General features: G+C 39.9%; 1 protein-coding gene across 6 annotated transcripts in view; it reads left to right on the top strand.

The window, feature by feature from the left end:
- Window positions 1–21,909, top strand: part of DYNC1I1 (dynein cytoplasmic 1 intermediate chain 1) — a 347,340-nt gene that overhangs the window by 290,284 nt on the left and 35,147 nt on the right. For 5 of the 6 annotated variants that reach the window (XM_075211773.1, XM_075211770.1, XM_075211769.1 and 2 more), the window contains 2 exons: window positions 3,426–3,566; window positions 7,755–7,880. In XM_075211773.1, the coding sequence (XP_075067874.1) occupies window positions 3,426–3,566; window positions 7,755–7,880 (267 nt within the window). The remainder of the gene's footprint in view (window positions 1–3,425; window positions 3,567–7,754; window positions 7,881–21,909) is intronic. The other variant, XM_075211774.1, reaches the window with a different exon arrangement.

The raw sequence follows: 21,909 nt of genomic DNA, 5'->3' as shown, positions 1-21,909 counted from the left end.
AGGCCACGGTCAGAAATTGAACTCATGACCCCAGCGTTGTGAGGCAGAAGTGCTAACCACTGAGCCACCATGCTGCCCCACGAGAATACGGCCCTTACATAAGCAGTGTATAATAACTAATGAATCTGACATGTCATTCTCAGTCCTAGTTATTACTTATACATAAATGAATCTGAATTTCAATTTTGGTGTATAATAGTCTTTGAAAATTGGATTTTGTCAATTATAGACTGAACCTGGATAAATTAAAGTATTGATGCTTGTGGATGCATACATGTATTGCATTACAGCAGTCAAGGAATAATCATTTGCATGTAAAACAACATGATACAATATAATTACCATTTTTAACGACAAAAGCTAGAAATTAATTTTTACAAATTACAGTTTGTCCATTAATACCGTTTAAAAGAATTGTTATATTACTAAAGAATGCCAGTAGTGTAGAAGCTAGAGGAGACCGTAGATTCTCTGCACAGTTGACAATTGTAGCAGCAAAGCATTGTACTGGGTTAGTCATTTATAGAATTAATAAATCTTGTACATCACTTTAGCTGCACTATTGATAGTGAAAGGTTTGCACTTATGGAAAGATCTGTTCAATGTTACAAGTCCTATGATATCACTAGAGTAAAAGCCTTGTCCAAAAACTAGAGGTAGAATGATATTTGCCCTATGGCCTCTTTATACAGTTCATCAGTCTGTGTTTCACACTTAAGCAGCACATGCGGAGTTGGATGGCCGGAATGGTGGCTTCAGGTCGGAAAAGAACCAGTAATCTCAAATAACATCTGATTGGGATGAATCAAATGTCAATCAGGGCTTATTGGAAAATCTGATTGTCTTATGACCATCGTCCTCCTGTCTGTGCCAACTAACGGACCTGCGTCTGAATATCAGATGACTGCACCCAACCATATTGTTCACCTGGATGGGAAGGCAAACTGGACAAAGATGTCTGTCAGTCCCTTACCCAATCCCACCTTCTGCCAGTCACTCCTCCATCTGCCTGTCAGTCCTCCGTCTCCTAATATCCAGCCTACCTATCAGTTCTTTCACCCAAATTACTATCCTGGTAACCTGCCTGCCTGTCAGCCCCCATCACACAATTTGGAACCTGCCTAGCTGTCTGTTCCTGCCCCAAACCACCATCCTACCTGTCAGTCCTCCATCCCCCAATATATTACCTGCCTGCCTGTCAGTCCCCCATAACACAATATATAACCTGCCTGGCTCTCTGTTCCTGCCCCAAATCATCATCCTGCCTGTCAGTCCTCCATCACCCAATATATTACCTGCCTGCCTGTCAGTCCCCCATCACACAATATGTAACCTGCCTGGCTGTCTGTTTCTGCCCCAAACCATCATACTGCCTGTCAGTCCCCCATCTCCCAATGTATTACCTGCCTGCCTGCCTGTCAGTCCCCCATCACACAATATGTTACCTGCCTGGCTGTCTGTTTCTGCTCCAAACCACCATCCTGTCTGTCAATCCCCCATCTCCCAATATATAAACTGTCTCTTAAAGGTATATTTACTAAACTGCGGGTATGAAAAAGTGGAGATGTTGCCTCTAGCAACCAATCAGATTCTAGCTGTCATTTATTTAGTACATTCTACAAAATGACAGCTAGAATCTGATTGGTTGCTATAGGCAACATCTCTTTTTCACACCCGCAGTTTAGTAAATGTTTACTCACTAACTGGGCTCTAGAAGCCCTAATCATAATACTACTACCAGTTTTGTCTGTGAAAGCAGCAACGTTTTTTGTGAATCCAAATAAGAGTAAATAAACTAAGCATCAGGCATTCAATCCGTCATACAACCAGTACTGTTTCCCCATCTTGCTGTTTGGATACATTACAAACTACAGCCTGCATCTAATATGAAACATCTGACAAAGTGCTGGCCCGTTGTATTATACAGCTTGATTAAGTGTAATATGTACAATTCCTGCCATATCATGAACACCGCCACAGGTTGAAGCTCTTTAAAGGATTTCTGGTAATCACATAACAATGTATTTTAACCATTCGCTGTTGACCGACCTGACAACTTGCACTTGGCTGTGTCGGTAATTACCTCACCTGTTTCTACAGAGAGAAATCCTGAACACATGACCTGCTGGTAGCTTTTCAGGACTGGGTTTGATTCTGTGATAGAGGATGTTATAGTTATTCTACACTGCATAAAGCTTCCATATATTGTGCACATCATTTTTTTTCCCCTTATATTTTCCTTTTCTATTTAATAACATATTCAGGTAAGTTAACACATCATCAGTGGTGTGTAGAGTAGGAATGTGCTACGCAGTTGTCTTGATGTACAAGTTTACACAAAATCATTTGTTTACTCTATTAACTTTTTTTAATCTATATATTTCTATCCCTGCCCTCCCCCGTGTGCATTTAAATCCCTAGACTTGTATATTAATCTCTCCTACCAATCTCTGCTCGGAGCAAAATATAGATTGCAAGCTTCACTGGGACAGTGATATTCTCTGTAAAGCACTGTGTAATATGTAGGCTGTATAAGTAACTCTTAATAAATCTGTAAGAATAGGTAAATGAAGCTTCTTACACAGGGCTGATCAGAACCATTCTTGCTCCCCAGACAGCTGACGTCACAGAATGGGAGTCAAAAACAACAATTTTGGAGCCCAATACAATCAGCGCCCCCAGCTGTGGTCCAGTCAGACTTTAGAGTGGTCTTTAGTGTTTAAATATTCATCTACAGAAACAATTGACTATGTTGGTTGTCATTTCTGTAAATCAACATTTATATAAAGTCTTCACTTTTTTTGTGAAGTCGCAGTTACATAGTCTCACAGATGCCTTTTATGTCAATGGGAAGTTTAGAGACACATGGACTGTAATCACATGGTGACAGGAGAAATAAACTACTATTGTTGGTCAACAGATCTGCATTAAGTGCCCATCTCGCTGGTGTACGAAACGGCCGCTAGATGGCGCTCCAAGCCTTCAGCAGACTCACATCCCTGTGATTAAGCAAAATGTGCTGGCTTCTTATGTGAACCAGTCCTATTATCAGTTCCAACTTGATTCATTCGTGCAAAGAACCTGCATTCTGCCCCTGCACGAATTCCATCTCATGGGCACCCTGTCTACCTGCCTGATGAGCCCATAAAACAGAGAGAAAGAGGAGGAGGAGGAGGGGGGGGGAGAGAGAGAAGCCCCCTCCCCAGTCATTCCCCTACTCCTCTCCCAATAATCCCATTGCTAGCAGTGGACAGTTGTTGTGATATTAAAGTTACAGTACACGTTCCCCGGACTTTCATCTCTGCAGTTTTATGACACTTTTTTTTTCTTGTGTGTGTAAACGTGCAAAGTTTTTAATTAGGCTCCAGACAGCCGGAGGCTGCACTAGCGCCACTAAGTCTTCCTGCTCTCTCTCTGCTTTACAGCACAACAAGCCGCTCTACTCCTTTGAAGACAATGCAGACTATGTCTACGACGTCATGTGGTCGCCCCTGCACCCAGCTCTCTTTGCCTGTGTGGACGGGATGGGGCGCTTGGATCTATGGAACCTGAATAATGACACAGAGGTGAGCTGGCTCTTAACCCTTTGTGAGTGCAGCTGCCCCTATGTGAGTCTCACTAGCCCACCAAGCTGACACTCTACACCTCTCTCTCCCAACACTGCATTCATTTCCACTGTACAACTAGAATTATTTATTATTTTTTTTAACTAAAATGCAATATGCAATGCATGCTTAATACACAGTGCATGCAGCAGCAATGTTGCATTTATTTTATAACTTAATCTGGCACATTTTCCCCTTACCACATAGGGGGTTAATGGATATGTTAATATATTCCGTTGTAAGCATTTAATTGAGAGATGTCATTTTGTTTTATTTGAAAAGGTTGCTGCTGTTGTAATTGTAAAAAATTTTTTATCAAAAGGTTAATTACAGATATCATTTTATGATCAATGAAATATGACTGGGTGATTGATAATGGTTAATATAAGCCACACATTTCTCACATGTGGAAAAACACTAGTGTAGGGAACTTCACATCTAATTATTGGTGGCAGAGTTTGAACTGAGCTCTCATTATAACCTATTGTAAAAGTCAGATATGAATGAAATTAAAGCAGGTTTGCAATTGCCCCCTTTGGGTCTTGGGGGCCTTCAATGCAATTTAAATTATCTGGTTTTGTTTTCAACAATTTTTTTTTTGTTGTTCAATCAAAATTTTCTGTTTTGTTTAATTTTGTATTTGTAACTTTGTGCTGATTTCAGGGTATAACTAATTTAAACAGCAATATTTTGGTTTGCTTTTAACTGGTTGCAAAGGCACTTTAAAAGTGGTAGCCCAATGTAAGTAATTGATTATTGCTTTTGGATGTTATTTATGAGCTGAGAAGAGAGATAGTTGTATAGATTCTAGGCAAGCGCTTTAATATATTAAAATGGTAATGTATTTCTTTACAGTTTATGCATCCTTTACAATAATTAGAAAATCTACAACATTTTGCTCTTCTGTGCAAGAGAGGTTTTGCAATTTTTGTGGTTTTACTCTATATTAACTCAAGTGCAAGTAAAAAACTGCTGTCCTATCTCAAATGAGACGGCCTCATCGCAGCTTTTGAAGTGTTCCAAGCAGGAAGTGAACCAGCCCTATTAATTAGGACGCCGACAGCTGGGGGATATACAGGAGGGCGACTGGCTTCAAAAAAATGTTTTTGGGGAAAATAAGTGAAGATGTCCTTCAGGTATTATCATTAAATCCAAACAGTCTCCTGAGTTAGCAAAAAAAATAAAAATAAAACACATTTGCATGTCGCATTTATGTGTATAATTATTAATATCCCTAAAGAATTTGCAGGTTGAGAAAAAAATTAAATGCGGGCTAAATACATGGAAAAAGTTTGCAGTATAGTTTTTTAAATTGTAGAATTTTTCATATAAATATTAATGATCAATGGGAAAAAAATATGGCCATCAAACAAAGGAAATAGTCATTTTTATTAGCCATTTCATAACATATATATATATATATATATATATATATATATATATATATATATATATTTATATATATATAAATATTGCAAAAAATCTAAATAAAAAATGTGGATTGTCCAAATTCTTGTTATTTATCAAATGTTTTGAAAAAGAAACAGATTCTTTTTTATTTATTCTAGATTCCTGAAAATTCATAACTGTCTTCTGAGTTTTGTAATTTGAAATATTTAATATTTATGGTACTGTTATTTTTTTTTATTTTTTTTTTCAACAGTACTTATGTATAATGTTCTAAGCTGTAGAAATACATAGGGACACGTTAAAACAAAGACGCAGGATATCCTTTATATTTTCTCCAGGACATGGTAAACCAGGATGGATTTTAAAACGGGGAAATATTGTTAAATACTAGAGTAATAATTTCTAAAAAAAATAAAAATATTTCTATTAAAATAAAAAAGTACCATTCTAATATTTTAAAAATATATATAGATGATTGTTCTGTAGACCACAGTATATAAGCTATGTTTTATCTGTTATTAGAGTAGATCTATATTTCTAAATAACAATATTTCCAGTAATGTTATTTTTTGGGAGGTTGTACATCAACGTTTTGCTTGTGATATAATAGCTGAGAGGCAGTGAAATAACCACAAGCTTTGCCAATTGAAATGATATATTTTCTGACAGGGGGATGGTTAAAATACCCATGTGACTCATTCAATAAAATGCATATTTCATTCCATAATAATGATGTAGCTTAATTTGCATTTGTGAAATAGCGAAAGCATTTTTCATAGTTACTGTAACATGTCAAAATCTATAAATAAATTATGAAGCGTAAAAAATTAAAATGTTTTTTTAATTTGGGTTGATAGATATTCTGTAACGGCGTAAACATATAAACACAAAATAAACATATTTTATTTTTAATGGAGAATTAAAATGTATTATTAGCGCTGATTGTGGCTCTTTAACAATGTAACACTGGGGTTAATTGATTGCCTTTGTCCTGACTGTATGACCCAGCGAACAGCTTAGTACATGGCTTTAACATGAATATACTTTTATATCCAGAGCTTAAATCGCATCCCCCACTTAATCATACGTTAGGAGAGCACTGCATGGAAAAATGGAAGCGTTCTGCAACCAGTTGAATGCAGTACGGTACAATAGTATTTGTATTAAATAAAATAGATGTCTCATCCCTCCAAATTGCTACCTCAAACAATTGCTAAAGAACTGTGTCGGCACAGTAGTTTAACTCATATTGTGAATTGTAGAGTGCTTTGCAGTTCAGTCGTCTTGCAGAATTGATGGCTGGCGTGCTGAGGGCTTTGTCCCAGGAAACAGCGGTTCTGTTTCATAGGCTCTGCCGACGGAGCCATCACACAAAACGAAACTGCAAAACATCCATTTAATAGGCACCGTACTTAGCAGGACATTTCTCTGTTCTGAGCGGCCTGGGCACCACACAGTTGGCACCTGACGAGAAACTTGTACCCTACTAGCCCTGCTCAACCAACTCTTTAACTTTTATTTCATCGCCCACAAAAGGTCCGTTTATCCCGATGTTCTTTTTCAGAACTTCCTACATTTTCCAGGATGTGAAACGTTGTAACAACACTTATTATTGGCAGCATCGTTGAACTGTTTAAAATATAAATGCGGTGGCAAAATATTAGCGTGTTCTATACAAACAAACAAAGTATTTTTTTATTTTTTTTTAGTAAACTTGTCTTTGGCTAAAATGTATCGCTCATACTTGGAAAAGATATATTTTTTTGTCTTTTAATTCTTTATTTAAAAAAATAAAAATAAATAATGCTTGTACAATTTTGGCAGCGACAATTAAAAATAAATAGATTTTTGTTTTTGTTAAGGTAATATTATGTTTTTATTAGTTCTTTAGCGTAGCCAAAGTTGTTGGGTCTTGCAAAGTTGCATATTTTTATTATGGTTAGTTAGCAAAGTAGCCATAATGTTTAAGAGGTGATCTATCGCTCAGCTTGTTTATAGTTATTGTTGTTGGTTGGTAAGGCAGTGCACACCAGCAGTATTGTGGCCCTACAGAAAGGAAAAAAAACTTTGCTTTAATGTTTCCTAAAAATGCTCAGTAGATGGGTGAGCGACCTGTGTCTCTCCGACTGTGGTGAACCACAAGTTCCAGCCTCTCCCGCTATTACAAAATCTGGAGAGCTATGATTTGCCGACTTATTTTCTAATAATCAGTGCGTATTAGGATTATTGTCTGGTTGGCAAGGCAGGCTGGGACTTGTAGTTCAGTCGAGCTGGAGTGTCACTGGTTGCCTAAATCCTCTGCCTTGAAAGTGGATGGTAAAACGATGCATCTGGCTGCTTGAGTCTGCTGAGACTTGTAGTGTTACAGCGGCTTGTAGTGTTAGAGGCTGGTTTCCAAAGCTGCTCTAAATTGATGAGCATATATGGAAGAACAGCCAAATCCCAGACTGCTGTAGTTTGTATTGTATATTGTATAAGACCGTAATATGGAAAACTGTCAGTTGCATACATTTTTTTTGTTATCCCCAGGATGGAATGTGTTTAAAATAAAAATAAATCCCTATTTTCCCCAACTAAAAAGCCATCAATGATGCATTGAGCTGTCTGCAGGGGGTGGGGAACTTATCTAAGTGGGTTTTCTGGATCTGAAAAAAAATAACTAGTGTGAAATATCTGTTCTTTGGGCATCAGCTGTTGCAGTAACAGCATTTGTATTTTCATTGTTCCTAAAAATGGAAGGTCCCTACTGCAAGCACAACTGTGGAAGGAGCGTCCGCTCTCAATCGTGTTCGCTGGGCTCAGAGTGGCCGCGAAGTGGCTGTCGGGGACTCAGAAGGCCGGATCTGGATATACGATGTTGGAGAGGTAATAAGCAAAATAGACACGTCTCATTGAGCGATATAGAGCAATATAACCATATTTGCCTTGAACCAATATTCGTGAGAGTGCAGCCTGTTCATTCACTAGGAACCAGTGACATCACTGAGTAAGTAGCCTATCCATTCACTAGGAACCAGTGACATCACTGAGTAAGTAGCCTGTCCACTCACTAGGAACCAGTGACATCACTGAGAATGCAGCCTATCCAGTCACTAGGAACCAGTGACATCACTGAGAATGCAACCTATCCATTCACTAAGAACCAGTGACATCACTGAGAGTGCAGTCTGTCCATTCACGAGGAACCAGTGACATCACTGAGAATGTAACCTATCAACTCACTAGGAACAAGTGACATCACTGAGAGTGCAGCCTATCCTTTCACTAGGAACCAGTGACCTCACTGAGACACGAAATAGGCAACACTAACACTTAAGATGATCTGAATCTTGCCTTTTGTTACAAGAGTAATGCAAACCATGGTTCATGTATGAAATTCTTTTCAGGAGCGCTCTAACCTTGCACCAAAAAGAGATAAATATAAATTTGCACACCTGACTTAATGCATCATAGTGGCTTTGAGAAGACACTCATTGTCTGTTTTTATTTGTAATTAAGAACTAGCTTTAGAGATGTCTTTTTGTATTTGTCATTACAGACTATTTTGAGTTTTAAGAATTCCCAAATAAATCTGTGTTGATTACATGATGTAAAAAAAAATAAAAAAATTTAAAATGCCAAAAGTATGAATATTCTTTAAGGCCTCTGCACGTTGTCAGGTAAGTTGTGATGTCAACATTGATTTCTTATCTGTCTTCATGTAATAATATTAGTGCATAGACAGAACTTGATGAGGATGGTGATGGTGTATTTGGGTACATTGTTGATGTACACATGTGAGCTCACACACACGTATTGCAGACCTAATAATGCTTTTCACCTTCACTGGGAATGAGTGTGTGCCACGTACATAAATAATTTCATCCCTAGCTATCAAAACTTAGTAAAACCATATTTAAAAAAAATGCTGGTTTAATATTTGCCTTGTGGCCCCAGTCTCTGGCAAGGAGGGGGGGGGGGTCTCTTGGGTCCTTTTGAACTGGAAAAATATAAAGCGTCTGTGTAATAACATCTAGTGAGGTCCCGGGTAAATGACACATATTATTCCGTTAAGAACATATTGCACAACCTGTTTTATTGCATTTTTAAAATCTGCATCTTAGGCTTTTGTCACACGAGCACAACTTCCATAACTTTAAACTGTGACAGAAGCAATTCAGCGATTACCTTCGAATTGGGAAAGCACAGCGTTCAAGCTCTCCTGTGTGACCCCTGACCTCACACTAACGTCAGTAATAGCAGCCTCAGATCTACTAAAATGGACTTTTTATTTTTTTTAATGAACGCAGGTTATATTTACCCTGGATTGTGCACAGAAACTTTTAGGCACAATTTCTGTGCACAGCCCACCTTCAAATCAAACATTGAGTGACTATGAAATGGGGAAATTACTTGTTCAAGGTCACTCAGATCAAATTCCAGGGCTCAAACCAGTCTCTAGTAAGTTCCTGTAGTATTGATTTGCAGCCACTGAATGTATGTATAATTACCTGTCAATTATCTAGAAATTAGTGTGTCTAGATGCCAGACCACCGATTCATGTAAGACAGGCCTGTGTAAACTGTGGCTCTCCAGGTGCAGTGAAACTACAAGTCCCAGCATTCCTTGCCAGCTATCAGATTATAAAGCATGCTGGGGCTTGAAGTTTCACAACACCTGGAGAGCCACAGATTGTCCAGGACTGATCTATGGGCAGCACGGTGGCTCAGTGGTTAGCACTTCTGCCTCACAGTGCTGGGTTCATGAATTTGATTCCCGACAATGACCTTATCTGTGTGGAGTTTGTATGTTTTCCCCCGTGTTTGTGTGGGTTTCCTCCTGTACTCCAAAAACAAACCAGTGGTTAATTGTGTGCTATCAAATTGATCCTAGAGTGTCTGTGTCTGTGTGTGTGCGTGTTAGGGAATTTAGACTGTAAGCTCCAATGGGGCAGGGACTGATGTGAGTGAGTTCTCTGTACAGCGCTGCGGAATTAGTAGCGTTATATAAATTGCTGATGATCTGAGACATGCTTGGGCAACCCTTTATGGAACTACAAGACCCAGCATGTCCTGCCAGCTAGAGAGTACACAGATATAAGAAGTCCTATATATACACATACATTCGCAATAGTGATTTTTTTAGTATAAGTGTGCTCACTTGCACTGCCTTGTGCTATAGTCACTGAGAGATGATCTCTTCATCAACCGTTGCTATGGGTAAATATTGAGAGTGCTGACAGTGTGGACTTTATAATAATCTATTGACTTTTTCTTTATTTTAAACTAATGTTCAACCTGTACGGAGTGAAGTACAGACTTCATCTATTAAAGCCACAAGCAGCTCAAAATTTCTTCACTCCTCAATCGTACTGTCAGCCTGATAGTCATAGTTCCCCTCCCAGGGTAATGTAACATTGTAAGACCCGCAGCTCTATAACATCCATGAGAGCGTGCACTAAAGCTGATTATTATCCATTTTGGCCACACATGGTGTCGGTTCATCCTGTTAATGCAGACAGAAGATGACGACACACACGGTCCAATGTGGGCCGTCGGTGGTCGTCTTCTGACTACGTTTATGACCATGCCCAACAATCACCCTTATTAATTATGACCAGGCATAAGCAACACCCTTCAGAGTTTAGCATACTAGATAATTAGTGATATGGTAAACCACAAAACAATCAGATGGTGTTAGCCATCAAGCACAAGTTCCAAACATCTTTGAATGACCATAGAGATGACAGGAGATGGGTACACTTGTGTGTTCGCAGGGGCGTCCGTCCGTTTATCCTGAGTGCAGAACTCTTTTAATAAATGTTCAGTCTTCCATTCCAAGGAATGAAAATGATTGTGTCAAAAATGCCTTAGTTAATAAATTTGCCCCCATTTATTGAGATCTAGGCCCCATAGAAAATATTTTTTTTAAAAAAAACAAAAACAAAACCTATAATCATTGTGACTGTCATAAGATGCGTTTTCTAATTAGATCAATGTGTGCGCAGTTCCCAATGACACATACTTCACTAGGAGTTTAAGCCTATTTGATAATCGACTCATAGGCCTACTTGCCAAAGGAGACTCTGGAAACTTGGGTTGGTCTCACGGACTCCCGGGAGAGCTGGCAAGTCTCCCGCATCCCGCAATTGTGGGGCTAAAATGACGCGATTCGCGCTGAATCGCGGTATTTTGGCCCCGCCCCCGCGACAAAATGGCATATTTGTTGCGGGGCCAAAATGATGCGTTTGGCCGCGCCCCACCCCCTCCCGCCCTCTAGACACGCCCCTCTCCCGGATACAACTTGCCAAAAGTAGGCAAGTATGCTCATAGGTGAAAAATAACAGGTATAGAATATTGCTGTAATAATCAGCTGCACATTTCAGTAGATCCCTGTTGTACGGTCGTATATATCCCATATCGCCCTATTTTGATAAATAGGGCAATGCTGTGGCTTTTCATCCCCTTTAAAGAACACTACATTAAAGGCCTGAGTCATTAAGGAGAGGAAAGCATAAAAAATGAGTGACTTTGCACCTGGGCAAAACCATGTTGCATTGGAGGAGGGGGGGATGTCCATTTCAAATGTGGGGACAGATTTATAGTTTGGGTAGGGCATGTCCTGGATCAATTTAAAATTTAAGTGTGAAAATAGAGCTATCAAGTATTTGTGTGCTAGATCAAAAAACTGTATTTTCCTTATGTGCAAAATAATAAACTAATTTGCACCCCTTGCAATGTAACATGGTTTGTCCCAGAGAACATTTACTCCTTTTTTTTTTTTTGGCCTTACTTTTCCTTAATGACTCAGGCCCTAAACCTTTTGGTGTCCAAAATGGTTTATAACAGTGGACTAATTTGCTATGTGATACATTCAATGTTAAATGATGTCCAGGCTGTTCAGCGGTATTCTTTTGCTTTTCTGCAGTTTCCCAGTACCCCATTCACCCTATACTGTCCAGACCGCTATTCTCTCTCTGTGATTGGTGGAGAAAGCCAGCACAGGAGCGCGCATAGTGCGGTCTGACGACTCGCGTTGGAAACCGTATCGGGCTGTCAGACTAAAGATCTCAGGAAAAGAGTCCCTTTAAGTTCTGTCATGGGATAAGAACTGTTACTTATATATTGGAAAATGTTACAAGCTGCCTCTACATTTGAATCGACTCGTATTTCAGGTGTAATGGTCCTTTAAACCACAGAAAGTTAAAATGTATTTTACCCTCCTTGTTAAACTTCCCAATAGGAAACATTCCACAGAGAGAAGATAGTTTTATAAGATTGTAACTGATGCGTTTTTCCATGTGCGGACTGACCCCACTTCCCTGGTTTGGAGGAGGTTTGTGTATTCAATATGTCATTTTCCTCTTAGTGTTTGTTTATCTTTAAAGGCCGTTTCCATATACTTACATATGTGGAAATGGCTTGTAACATTACACAAACTATAAAACTCTATTAATATAAAATGCAATATCGCGCTGGAAGCTTTTCATCCCGTCCACTTGTGAATTAAATTATTAGACAGATGCTTTTTAGTTTTACTCCAAAGAATAAATAGAAGAGCTTAAAGGAGATATAATACACCGCCACTAAGTGCACCTGTTGCCTGCACACCATGGGGGCAGCCATGTTTTAGGCTGAGCCAATGTTCATGGGTGTCGTCGCCATCAGGGGCGGAACCGACAGTCACGTTGACATTACTCGATTGAACGCCCGCTAACGCTCTGCATGAGCGACAGGAGGATTTTTGGATTTGTGAGGTACGGCTATGTTCTGTTTTAAGAAGACTCTTACAGACCTCCCAGCAGTCCTGATTTTGGCAGAACTTTCCGGATTTTCAGACCCTGAGTTGATGTGGCCAATAGACAAAGAGCGGTCTTCACATGAAGATAATAAAGTTGGGGTAGATCAGGCTGCAGTTTGGGCAGCTATCTTTACCACATTGATCCCTATCTAAAGGGATCATGTGCCTCACTCTTTTCAGGGCAGAGCGGTATCGTTGAGAGAGAGAGTGTGAGGGGGTCTCCTACTCTTGGCTCAGTGGGAGGGGGCACCAGCACTGGTCTGGTGGGCTCATCTTACCTCCAGGCCCTGTAGTTGCCCCGCCACCTGCACTAAAGGTAATTACGCTCCCACTTGTGTAGCTGTCGACTCCTTCTCCTCCATGTCTGTGATGGGCGGAGAGTGTGACTCTGGGTTATGATGTCACAGCTATGTGCCACACTCCCAGTCTGAGGAGCCAAGGATGCTGGCCATGCCTGCTAGGAATGGGGGGTCCAGCGGATGGCAGGGCAGGGATTCCGGGTGAGAGGGGGGTGACGCCTAGTTTGCCCTCAGGTCTTGCAGCAGCCCTGTCTGTATGGCTTTGGGTGCTTATACAGTGAGAGCCATGTCTGGTTATATTTACTGCAAGCAGTGACCTCAGTCTGTAAGGAATGTAGTCCAGCCATTAGCCTAAGGAGGGCAGATTATAGGACCCCTGCCACAAAGTGGGATTGGGTCACTGTGTATGTTCTTCCTACTATATCCTTAGGCATTGGTGATTTCCATTTCTGAGTGGGCAATGGTTTGTACCTCCTGTCCATTAGAAGGGCACTGTATTCTGTCTGTTAGGGGGACATTTGTTGAGGGCACCAAAGTACAGACACAACAAAACATTATAGACAGCGGCCTGAGTCAGAGCTGAATGCAACTTGGACGTAATTTACTGGTCAAAAATGTGGGCCGTGAATTACACAAACAAAACATAGCGCATATCAGTCAGACGCAACAGAAGATACAGCCAGCTCTGCATCTGTAGTATATGTGCCAGGTCTACGGAGGGCATACACAGAACCAGCCGTAAGCGCCATAAAACTACCTGTTTTCATAGGGAAAAGCACATTTGTTATTACTGTATAAATCAAACATCAGACATAACCTTCCTTCTCATGTATAAATGCATGAAATGAATATATTGTATATATTTTTTATTAAAGGCTTACACAAAGTCATATATTGTATGCACAATCAATGAAGAAAGAACCCAGCAACTTTACAATTGGAATTAAATTATATTGGCAATCAGAAACGGTTGGCTTGTGCTGGCGATCGTAGTCACCTGCAGTATATGTTTACACCAGCCCTTAGGGGAGGGTTTGCATCATCGCGTAATCCACAAACATCATTCCTGTGTAATTGTATTATGATCATGTCCAGTGGTCAGGTCATGTTGGGGGTGTAGTGTCCTATGTCTGTATAGAGTGTAATAGAATTGTATTATGATCATGTCCAGTGGTCAGGTCATGTTGGGGGGGTAGTGTCCTATGTCTGTATAGAGTGTAATAGAATTGTATTATGATCATGTCCAGTGGTCAGGTCATGTTGGGGGTGTAGTGTCCTATGTCTGTATAGAGTGTAATAGAATTGTATTATGATCATGTCCAGTGGTCAGGTCATGTTGGAGGTGTAGTGTCCTATGTCTGTATACAGTGTAATAGAATTGTATTATGATCATGTCCAGTGGTCAGGTCATGTTGGGGGTGTAGTGTCCTATATCTGTATAGAGTGTAATAGAATTGTATTGTGATCATGTCCAGTGGTCAGGTCATGTTGGGGGTGTAGTGTCCTATGTCTGTATAGAGTGTAATAGAATTGTATTATGATCATGTCCAGTGGTCAGGTCATGTTGGGGGTGTAGTGTCCTATGTCTGTATAGAGTGTAATAGACTTGTATTATGATCATGTCCAGTGGTCAGGTCATGTTGGGGGTGTAGTGTCCTATGTCTGTATAGAGTGTAATAGAATTGTATTATGATCATGTCCAGTGGTCAGGTCATGTTGGGGGTGTAGTTTCCTATGTCTGTATAGAGTGTAATAGACTTGTATTATGATCATGTCCAGTGGTCAGGTCATGTTGGGGGTGTAGTGTCCTATATCTGTATAGAGTGTAATAGAATTGTATTATGATCATGTCCAGTGGTCAGGTCATGTTGGAGGTGTAGTGTCCTATGTCTGTATAGAGTGTAATAGAATTGTATTATGATCATGTCCAGTGGTCAGGTCATGTTGGAGGTGTAGTGTCCTATGTCTGTATAGAGTGTAATAGAATTGTATTATGATCATGTCCAGTGGTCAGGTCATGTTGGGGGTGTAGTGTCCTATGTCTGTATAGAGTGTAATAGAATTGTATTATGATCATGTCCAGTGGTCAGGTCATGTTGGAGGTGTAGTGTCCTATGTCTGTATAGAGTGTAATACAATTGTATTATGATCATGTCCAGTGGTCAGGTCATGTTGGAGGTGTAGTGTCCTATGTCTGTATAGAGTGTAATAGAATTGTATTATGATCATGTCCAGTGGTCAGGTCATGTTGGGGGTGTAGTGTCCTATGTCTGTATAGAGTGTAATAAAATTGTATTATGATCATGTCCAGTGGTCAGGTCATGTTGGGGGTGTAGTGTCCTATGTCTGTATACAGTGTAATAGAATTGTATTATGATCATGTCCAGTGGTCAGGTCATGTTGGGGGTGTAGTGTCCTATGTCTGTATAGAGTGTAATTGAATTGTATTATGATCATGTCCAGTGGTCAGGTCATGTTGGGGGTGTAGTGTCCTATGTCTGTATAGAGTGTAATAGAATTGTATTATGATCATGTCCAGGGGTCAGGTCATGTTGTGGGTGTAGTGCCCTATGTCTGTATAGAGTGTAATTGAATTGTATTATGATCATGTCCAGTGGTCAGGTCATGTTGGGGGTGTAGTGTCCTATGTCTGTATATAGTGTTATAGAATTGTATTATGATCATGTCCAGTGGTCAGGTCATGTTGGGGGTGTAGTGTCCTATGTCTGTATAGAGTGTAATAGAATTGTATTATGATCATGTCCAGTGGTCAGGTCATGTTGGGGGTGTAGTGTCCTATGTCTGTATATAGTGTAATAGAATTGTATTATGATCATGTCCAGTGGTCAGGTCATGTTGGGGGTGTAGTGTCCTATGTCTGTATAGAGTGTAATAGAATTGTATTATGATCATGCCCGGTGGTCAGGTCATGTTGGGGGTGTAGTGTCCTATGTCTGTATAGTGTGTAATAGAATTGTATTATGATCATGTCCAGTGGTCAGGTCATGTTGGAGGTGTAGTGTCCTATGTCTGTATACAGTGTAATAGAATTGTATTATGATCATGTCCAGTGGTCAGGTCATGTTGGGGGTGTAGTGTCCTATGTCTGTATAGAGTGTAATAGAATTGTATTATGATCATGTCCAGTGGTCAGGTCATGTTGGGGGTGTAGTGTCCTATGTCTGTATACAGTATAATAGAATTGTATTATGATCATGTCCAGTGATCAGGTCATGTTGGGGGTGTAGTGTCCTATGTCTGTATACAGTATAATAGAATTATATTATGATCATGTCCAGTGGTCAGGTCATGTTGGGGGTGTAGTGTCCTATGTCTGTATAGAGTGTAATAGAATTGTATTATGATCATGTCCAGTGGTCAGGTCATGTTGGAGGTGTAGTGTCCTATGTCTGTATACAGTGTAATAGAATTGTATTATGATCATGTGCAGTGGTCAAGTCATGTTGGAGGTGTAGTGTCCTATGTCTGTATACAGTGTAATAGAATTGTATTATGATCATGTCCAGTGGTCAGGTCATGTTGGGGGTGTAGTGTCCTATGTCTGTATAGAGTGTAATAGAATTGTATTATGATCATGTCCAGTGGTCAGGTCATGTTGGGGGTGTAGTGTCCTATGTCTGTATAGAGTGTTATAGAATTGTATTATGATCATGTCCAGTGGTCAGGTCATGTTGGGGGTGTAGTGTCCTATGTCTGTATAGAGTGTAATAAAATTGTATTATGATCATGTCCAGTGGTCAGGTCATGTTGGGGGTGTAGTGTCCTATGTCTGTATATAGTGTAATAGAATTGTATTATGATCATGTCCAGTGGTCAGGTCATGTTGGGGGTGTAGTGTCCTATGTCTGTATAGAGTGTAATAGAATTGTATTATGATCATGTCCAGTGGTCAGGTCATGTTGGAGGTGTAGTGTCCTATGTCTGTATAGAGTGTAATAGAATTGTATTATGATCATGTCCAGTGGTCAGGTCATGTTGGAGGTGTAGTGTCCTATGTCTGTATACAGTGTAATAGAATTGTATTATGATCATGTCCAGTGGTCAGGTCATGTTGGAGGTGTAGTGTCCTATGTCTGTATACAGTGTAATAGAATTGTATTATGATCATGTCCAGTGGTCAGGTCATGTTGGAGGTGTAGTGTCCTATGTCTGTATACAGTGTAATAGAATTGTATTATGATCATGTCCAGTGGTCAGGTCATGTTGGGGGTGTAGTGTCCTATGTCTGTATAGAGTGTAATAGAATTGTATTATGATCATGTCCAGTGGTCAGGTCATGTTGGGGGTGTAGTGTCCTATGTCTGTATACAGTATAATAGAATTGTATTATGATCATGTCCAGTGATCAGGTCATGTTGGGGGTGTAGTGTCCTATGTCTGTATACAGTATAATAGAATTATATTATGATCATGTCCAGTGGTCAGGTCATGTTGGGGGTGTAGTGTCCTATGTCTGTATAGAGTGTAATAGAATTGTATTATGATCATGTCCAGTGGTCAGGTCATGTTGGAGGTGTAGTGTCCTATGTCTGTATAGAGTGTAATAGAATTGTATTATGATCATGTCCAGTGGTCAGGTCATGTTGGAGGTGTAGTGTCCTATGTCTGTATAGAGTGTAATAGAATTGTATTATGATCATGTCTAGTGGTCAGGTCATGTTGGGGGTGTAGTGTCCTATGTCTGTATAGAGTGTAATAGAATTGTATTATGATCATGTCCAGTGGTCAGGTCATGTTGGAGGTGTACTGTCCTATGTCTGTATACAGTATAATAGAATTATATTATGATCATGTCCAGTGGTCAGGTCATGTTGGGGGTGTAGTGTCCTATGTCTGTATATACTTGTAATAGAATTGTATTATGATCATGTCCAGTGGTCAGGTCATGTTGGAGGTGTAGTGTCCTATGTCTGTATAGAGTGTAATAGAATTGTATTATGATCATGTCCAGTGGTCAGGTCATGTTGGGGGTGTAGTGTCCTATGTCTGTATACAGTGTAATAGAATTGTATTATGATCATGTCCATTGATCAGGTCATGTTGGAGGTGTAGTGTCCTATGTCTGTATACAGTGTAATAGAATTGTATTATGATCATGTCCAGTGGTCAGGTCATGTTGGAGGTGTAGTGCCCTATGTCTGTATACAGTGTAATAGAATTGTATTATGATCATGTCCAGTGGTCAGGTCATGTTGGGGTGTAGTGTCCTATGTCTGTATACAGTGTAATAACATACTTGCCAACTCTCCGGGAATGTCCGGGAGACTCCTGGATTCTAGGTAGGACTCCCGGGAGAGTATGGCAGCCTCCCGCATTCACTAGAAGTGGGCACAATTGGATCAAAAATGCTGCGATTCTCGTGTCATCGCTGCATGTGACCTCTCCCTCCGGTGTAAAATTACGCGGTTGCGTCATTATGTCAAGGGGTAGGGCCAAAATAGCGTGATCTGCATAGCCCCGCCCCCAAAACGGCCACCTCCCCGATGCAGCTCCCGTTCGTCGACGTTTGAAAGTCGGCAAGTATGTGTGATAGGATTGTATTGTGATCATGTCCAGTGATCAGATAAGTCTGGATCAGTGTATTATCTGTGTCTCTGCAGAGTTTCTCTCTGTTTTTTTCTTACATCATCCATAGCTTACATTGTATGGACAATTAATTTTGTTTTTTTTATCAGATTTCCCCCCCTTTTCCTGGCCAAAATACAATTTTTGTATAAAACTTCATGACATTATTTGATGTTATATAGCAGCTTTTGCTCACAACACGTGACGGGTTAGCATAGAGAGCAAAATTAAAAAACGTCTCGTGTCCTGAGTGCGAGCCAGAGCTGTTGCATTCTGGGAATATTTAATTGGGGAGCAGAGACTTGTATATAGGATTCGATGCTCTAATTGGCCATTACCTAAAATGGCCTGGTCCTGACCCATAACATTAACTATTTGTGACGGGTATATAATCTGCCGCTATATGAATTTACCTCATGCAGCCCCCAGTTCTCTTATTGACTAAAAAAATACGACATGGCTATTATTAGTCTTGAGGGAGAAAGGAGAATGTTCTCTGCCAGTGTAGCCCATTAATTTACTCGCAGTTCACGAGGTGCTGTATGAATTTTTACAACCATGTTATGTTAGCAAGATTATTTACTCACTGCCAAAAATATAGTAGCAACATATGTAAAGGAAGGCATGCTAATTAATAGCGCTTGTCCCAGCGTTGTATAGTACAGCTTTAATCTTCCTGATATCACATCTGCTCACGGTATGCGGTGTGCAATTAACCTCCAGCGTTCCAGAGCTACAGAAGTGCGGCCGCAAGGGAGATACCGTGCGAAATCCTGCAGCCGCGCGAGGGTTAATGCTGCTCTCTCGTGCCTGCCTTTGTCATGTATTAGAATCTTACCCTTAGGAGGGATGACAGAAAGACATCCACTGACGTTTACCGTCAGTTCCCTACCAGGTATAATCATGAGGCATCCTTAAATTATTCATGTGGTCTGTCTTCGTAATTTTGGAAAAGCTGTAAATGCGATAAGCTGCCATTAAACACGTACACGTCTCTCAGACAAATTCCAGTCCACGGATGAGCTCATGGATTTCTGTTCTGCGTTTTCTAGGTGAAGCCCATATCTCATGTACGGGCCAATGTTTGGTGTGTTTTTTTTAAAGGCATACACACACAATTTTATAATACCTGAGAGCTCCATGTAGGTTGGGGGGACAAATGATGAGACACGTGACAGATAAATGGGTAGTATAGGATGCTGACTGAGGGATACCATAACGATCTGTGCTATATGCATGTCAAAGAAAATTCTGTGATAGCTGAAATGCTTTTATTATTTTTTTATTTAAGGGATAAGACTGCAAATCTGTAAAAGGAAAAATCAAACTTTATTAGTGAAGTCAGTGGCCTTGGTTGTGCTACAGACATTCACAGAAATATGACAAGGTGCAGTATATATCTGAATGATTTTTGTTTCTACTTTAGTACTTCTGACTTACTCGCCCAGGTTGCTTTATGACAAGCGTGGGAGACTCTTTTTGGTGTATGCGGACTGTAAAGTCCTTTCTCGTTCAGTACTTTCCCTTTGATACTTTGCCGTAGACTTTGCTTCAGTTGTAGGGCTGGAACTTGTAGTTCCATAGCAGCTGAAGAGCTGCATTAACAACGGTCTGTCGTTCTTTCAGGTTGGACCAGGAAGACAACGTAGAGATAATACGAGGAGGGTTACTGGTCTGATTCACATTATAGACACCAGAGAGAGTCCAGACATTATCCCTAGATGCAGAAAAGGCCTTCCACAAGATATCACGGCACTTCATTAGTCCTTTCACTCTGTGTAAATCTCCCACTTTGCCAGCACCAAAACAGCCTCATATCATTACAATTCCCCTGCCAAGCACAAAAGACATAAAAAAAACTACTCCGCCATTCCTTTATTTACTCTGTTTCACATATGTTCTCCTCTTCAAGCCAAACACCTCAAAATTAGATTCATCCATCCATAACACACTTTTCCAGTCATCCACCCTCCAATGTCCTTGTTCTTTTGCCCATTTTAATATTTTTTTTTTCTTCCCTATTTGCCAGTTTCAAATATGGCTTTTTCTTTGCAACTCTGCCTATAAGGCCTGAGGTCGTCTGTATACTGTTGCAGATGACACTGATATTTTGACTGTGCTATTTAAGGAAGCGGCCAACTCCGGACCCCTAAGACGTCTGTTTCTCAGGCTGCAGACTCTGGTCTGATACAACAATCAATAAAGGCCAAGTGATGGCGCTAAACGCCGTACATCAGGACAGTGGACCAAACCTACACCCAATTTCATAATATTGAAAATACAACATAAATGTACAATATAGTGTCCGAATAGCTAATAATCAGCGCGAGTTCTTTTCCCAGCAGACTTTCATAATCATCATCATTTATTTATATAGCGCCTGCAAATTCCGTAGCGCTTTACAATTGGGCCATGGATGTGTGAAATCTCAAAACAAGTGTACATAGTGAAGTTCTGTGATGAAATGAATAAAAAAAAATCAAAACAATATGATATCGCACTCACGTGATGTGAATAAAACACAGGCCTCTCACAAGATTGGTTGTGATGAATTTTCAGGTCTTTTTGCTGTGGTAAATACCATAGAAAATTCATCACTACCAAGCTTGTGAAAAGCCTATGTTTTACTCACATCACGTAAGGGCGATATCATATTGTTTTGATTTTTTTTCTTTTCAAGCAGTAATAATCATTTGCAACATTGGTAATGCCTTATCTATATTTTTAAATCAATTTAACAGTACCTTGATAAAAAAAAAAAAAAGTAGCAATTCCTTCAAAAATTAAGAAATTTCTTAGTGGTTTCAAACTTTTGTATGTTAGTGTGTGTGTGTGTGTGTGTGTGTGTGTATATGTGTATGTGTGTGTATATATATATATATATATATATATATATATATATATATATATATATATATATATATATATATATATATATATATATATATATATTCTCATCATCAACATTTATTTATATAGCGCCAGCAGATTCCATAGCGCTTTACCATTGGGAACAAACATTAATAAAACAATACTGGGTAATACATACAGGCAGAGAGGTAAGAGGGCCCTGCTCGCAAGCTTACAATCTATGGGACAATGGTTTGATACACAAGGGTAAGTGCTACATCATACTGCATATTGGTCCAGCTAGAATGCAAAGATTACAAAGTATTCAGTGGGCTGTATGACATACTTGCCTACTTTCGGCAAGTGTAGTCCAGGAGAGG

Source organism: Mixophyes fleayi, chromosome 5 (assembly GCF_038048845.1).
Source record: "Mixophyes fleayi isolate aMixFle1 chromosome 5, aMixFle1.hap1, whole genome shotgun sequence".
Taxonomy (NCBI): domain Eukaryota; kingdom Metazoa; phylum Chordata; class Amphibia; order Anura; family Limnodynastidae; genus Mixophyes; species Mixophyes fleayi.
Note: the sequence above shows the minus strand (reverse complement) of the source record. Positions and strands in the feature narration are given on the sequence as shown.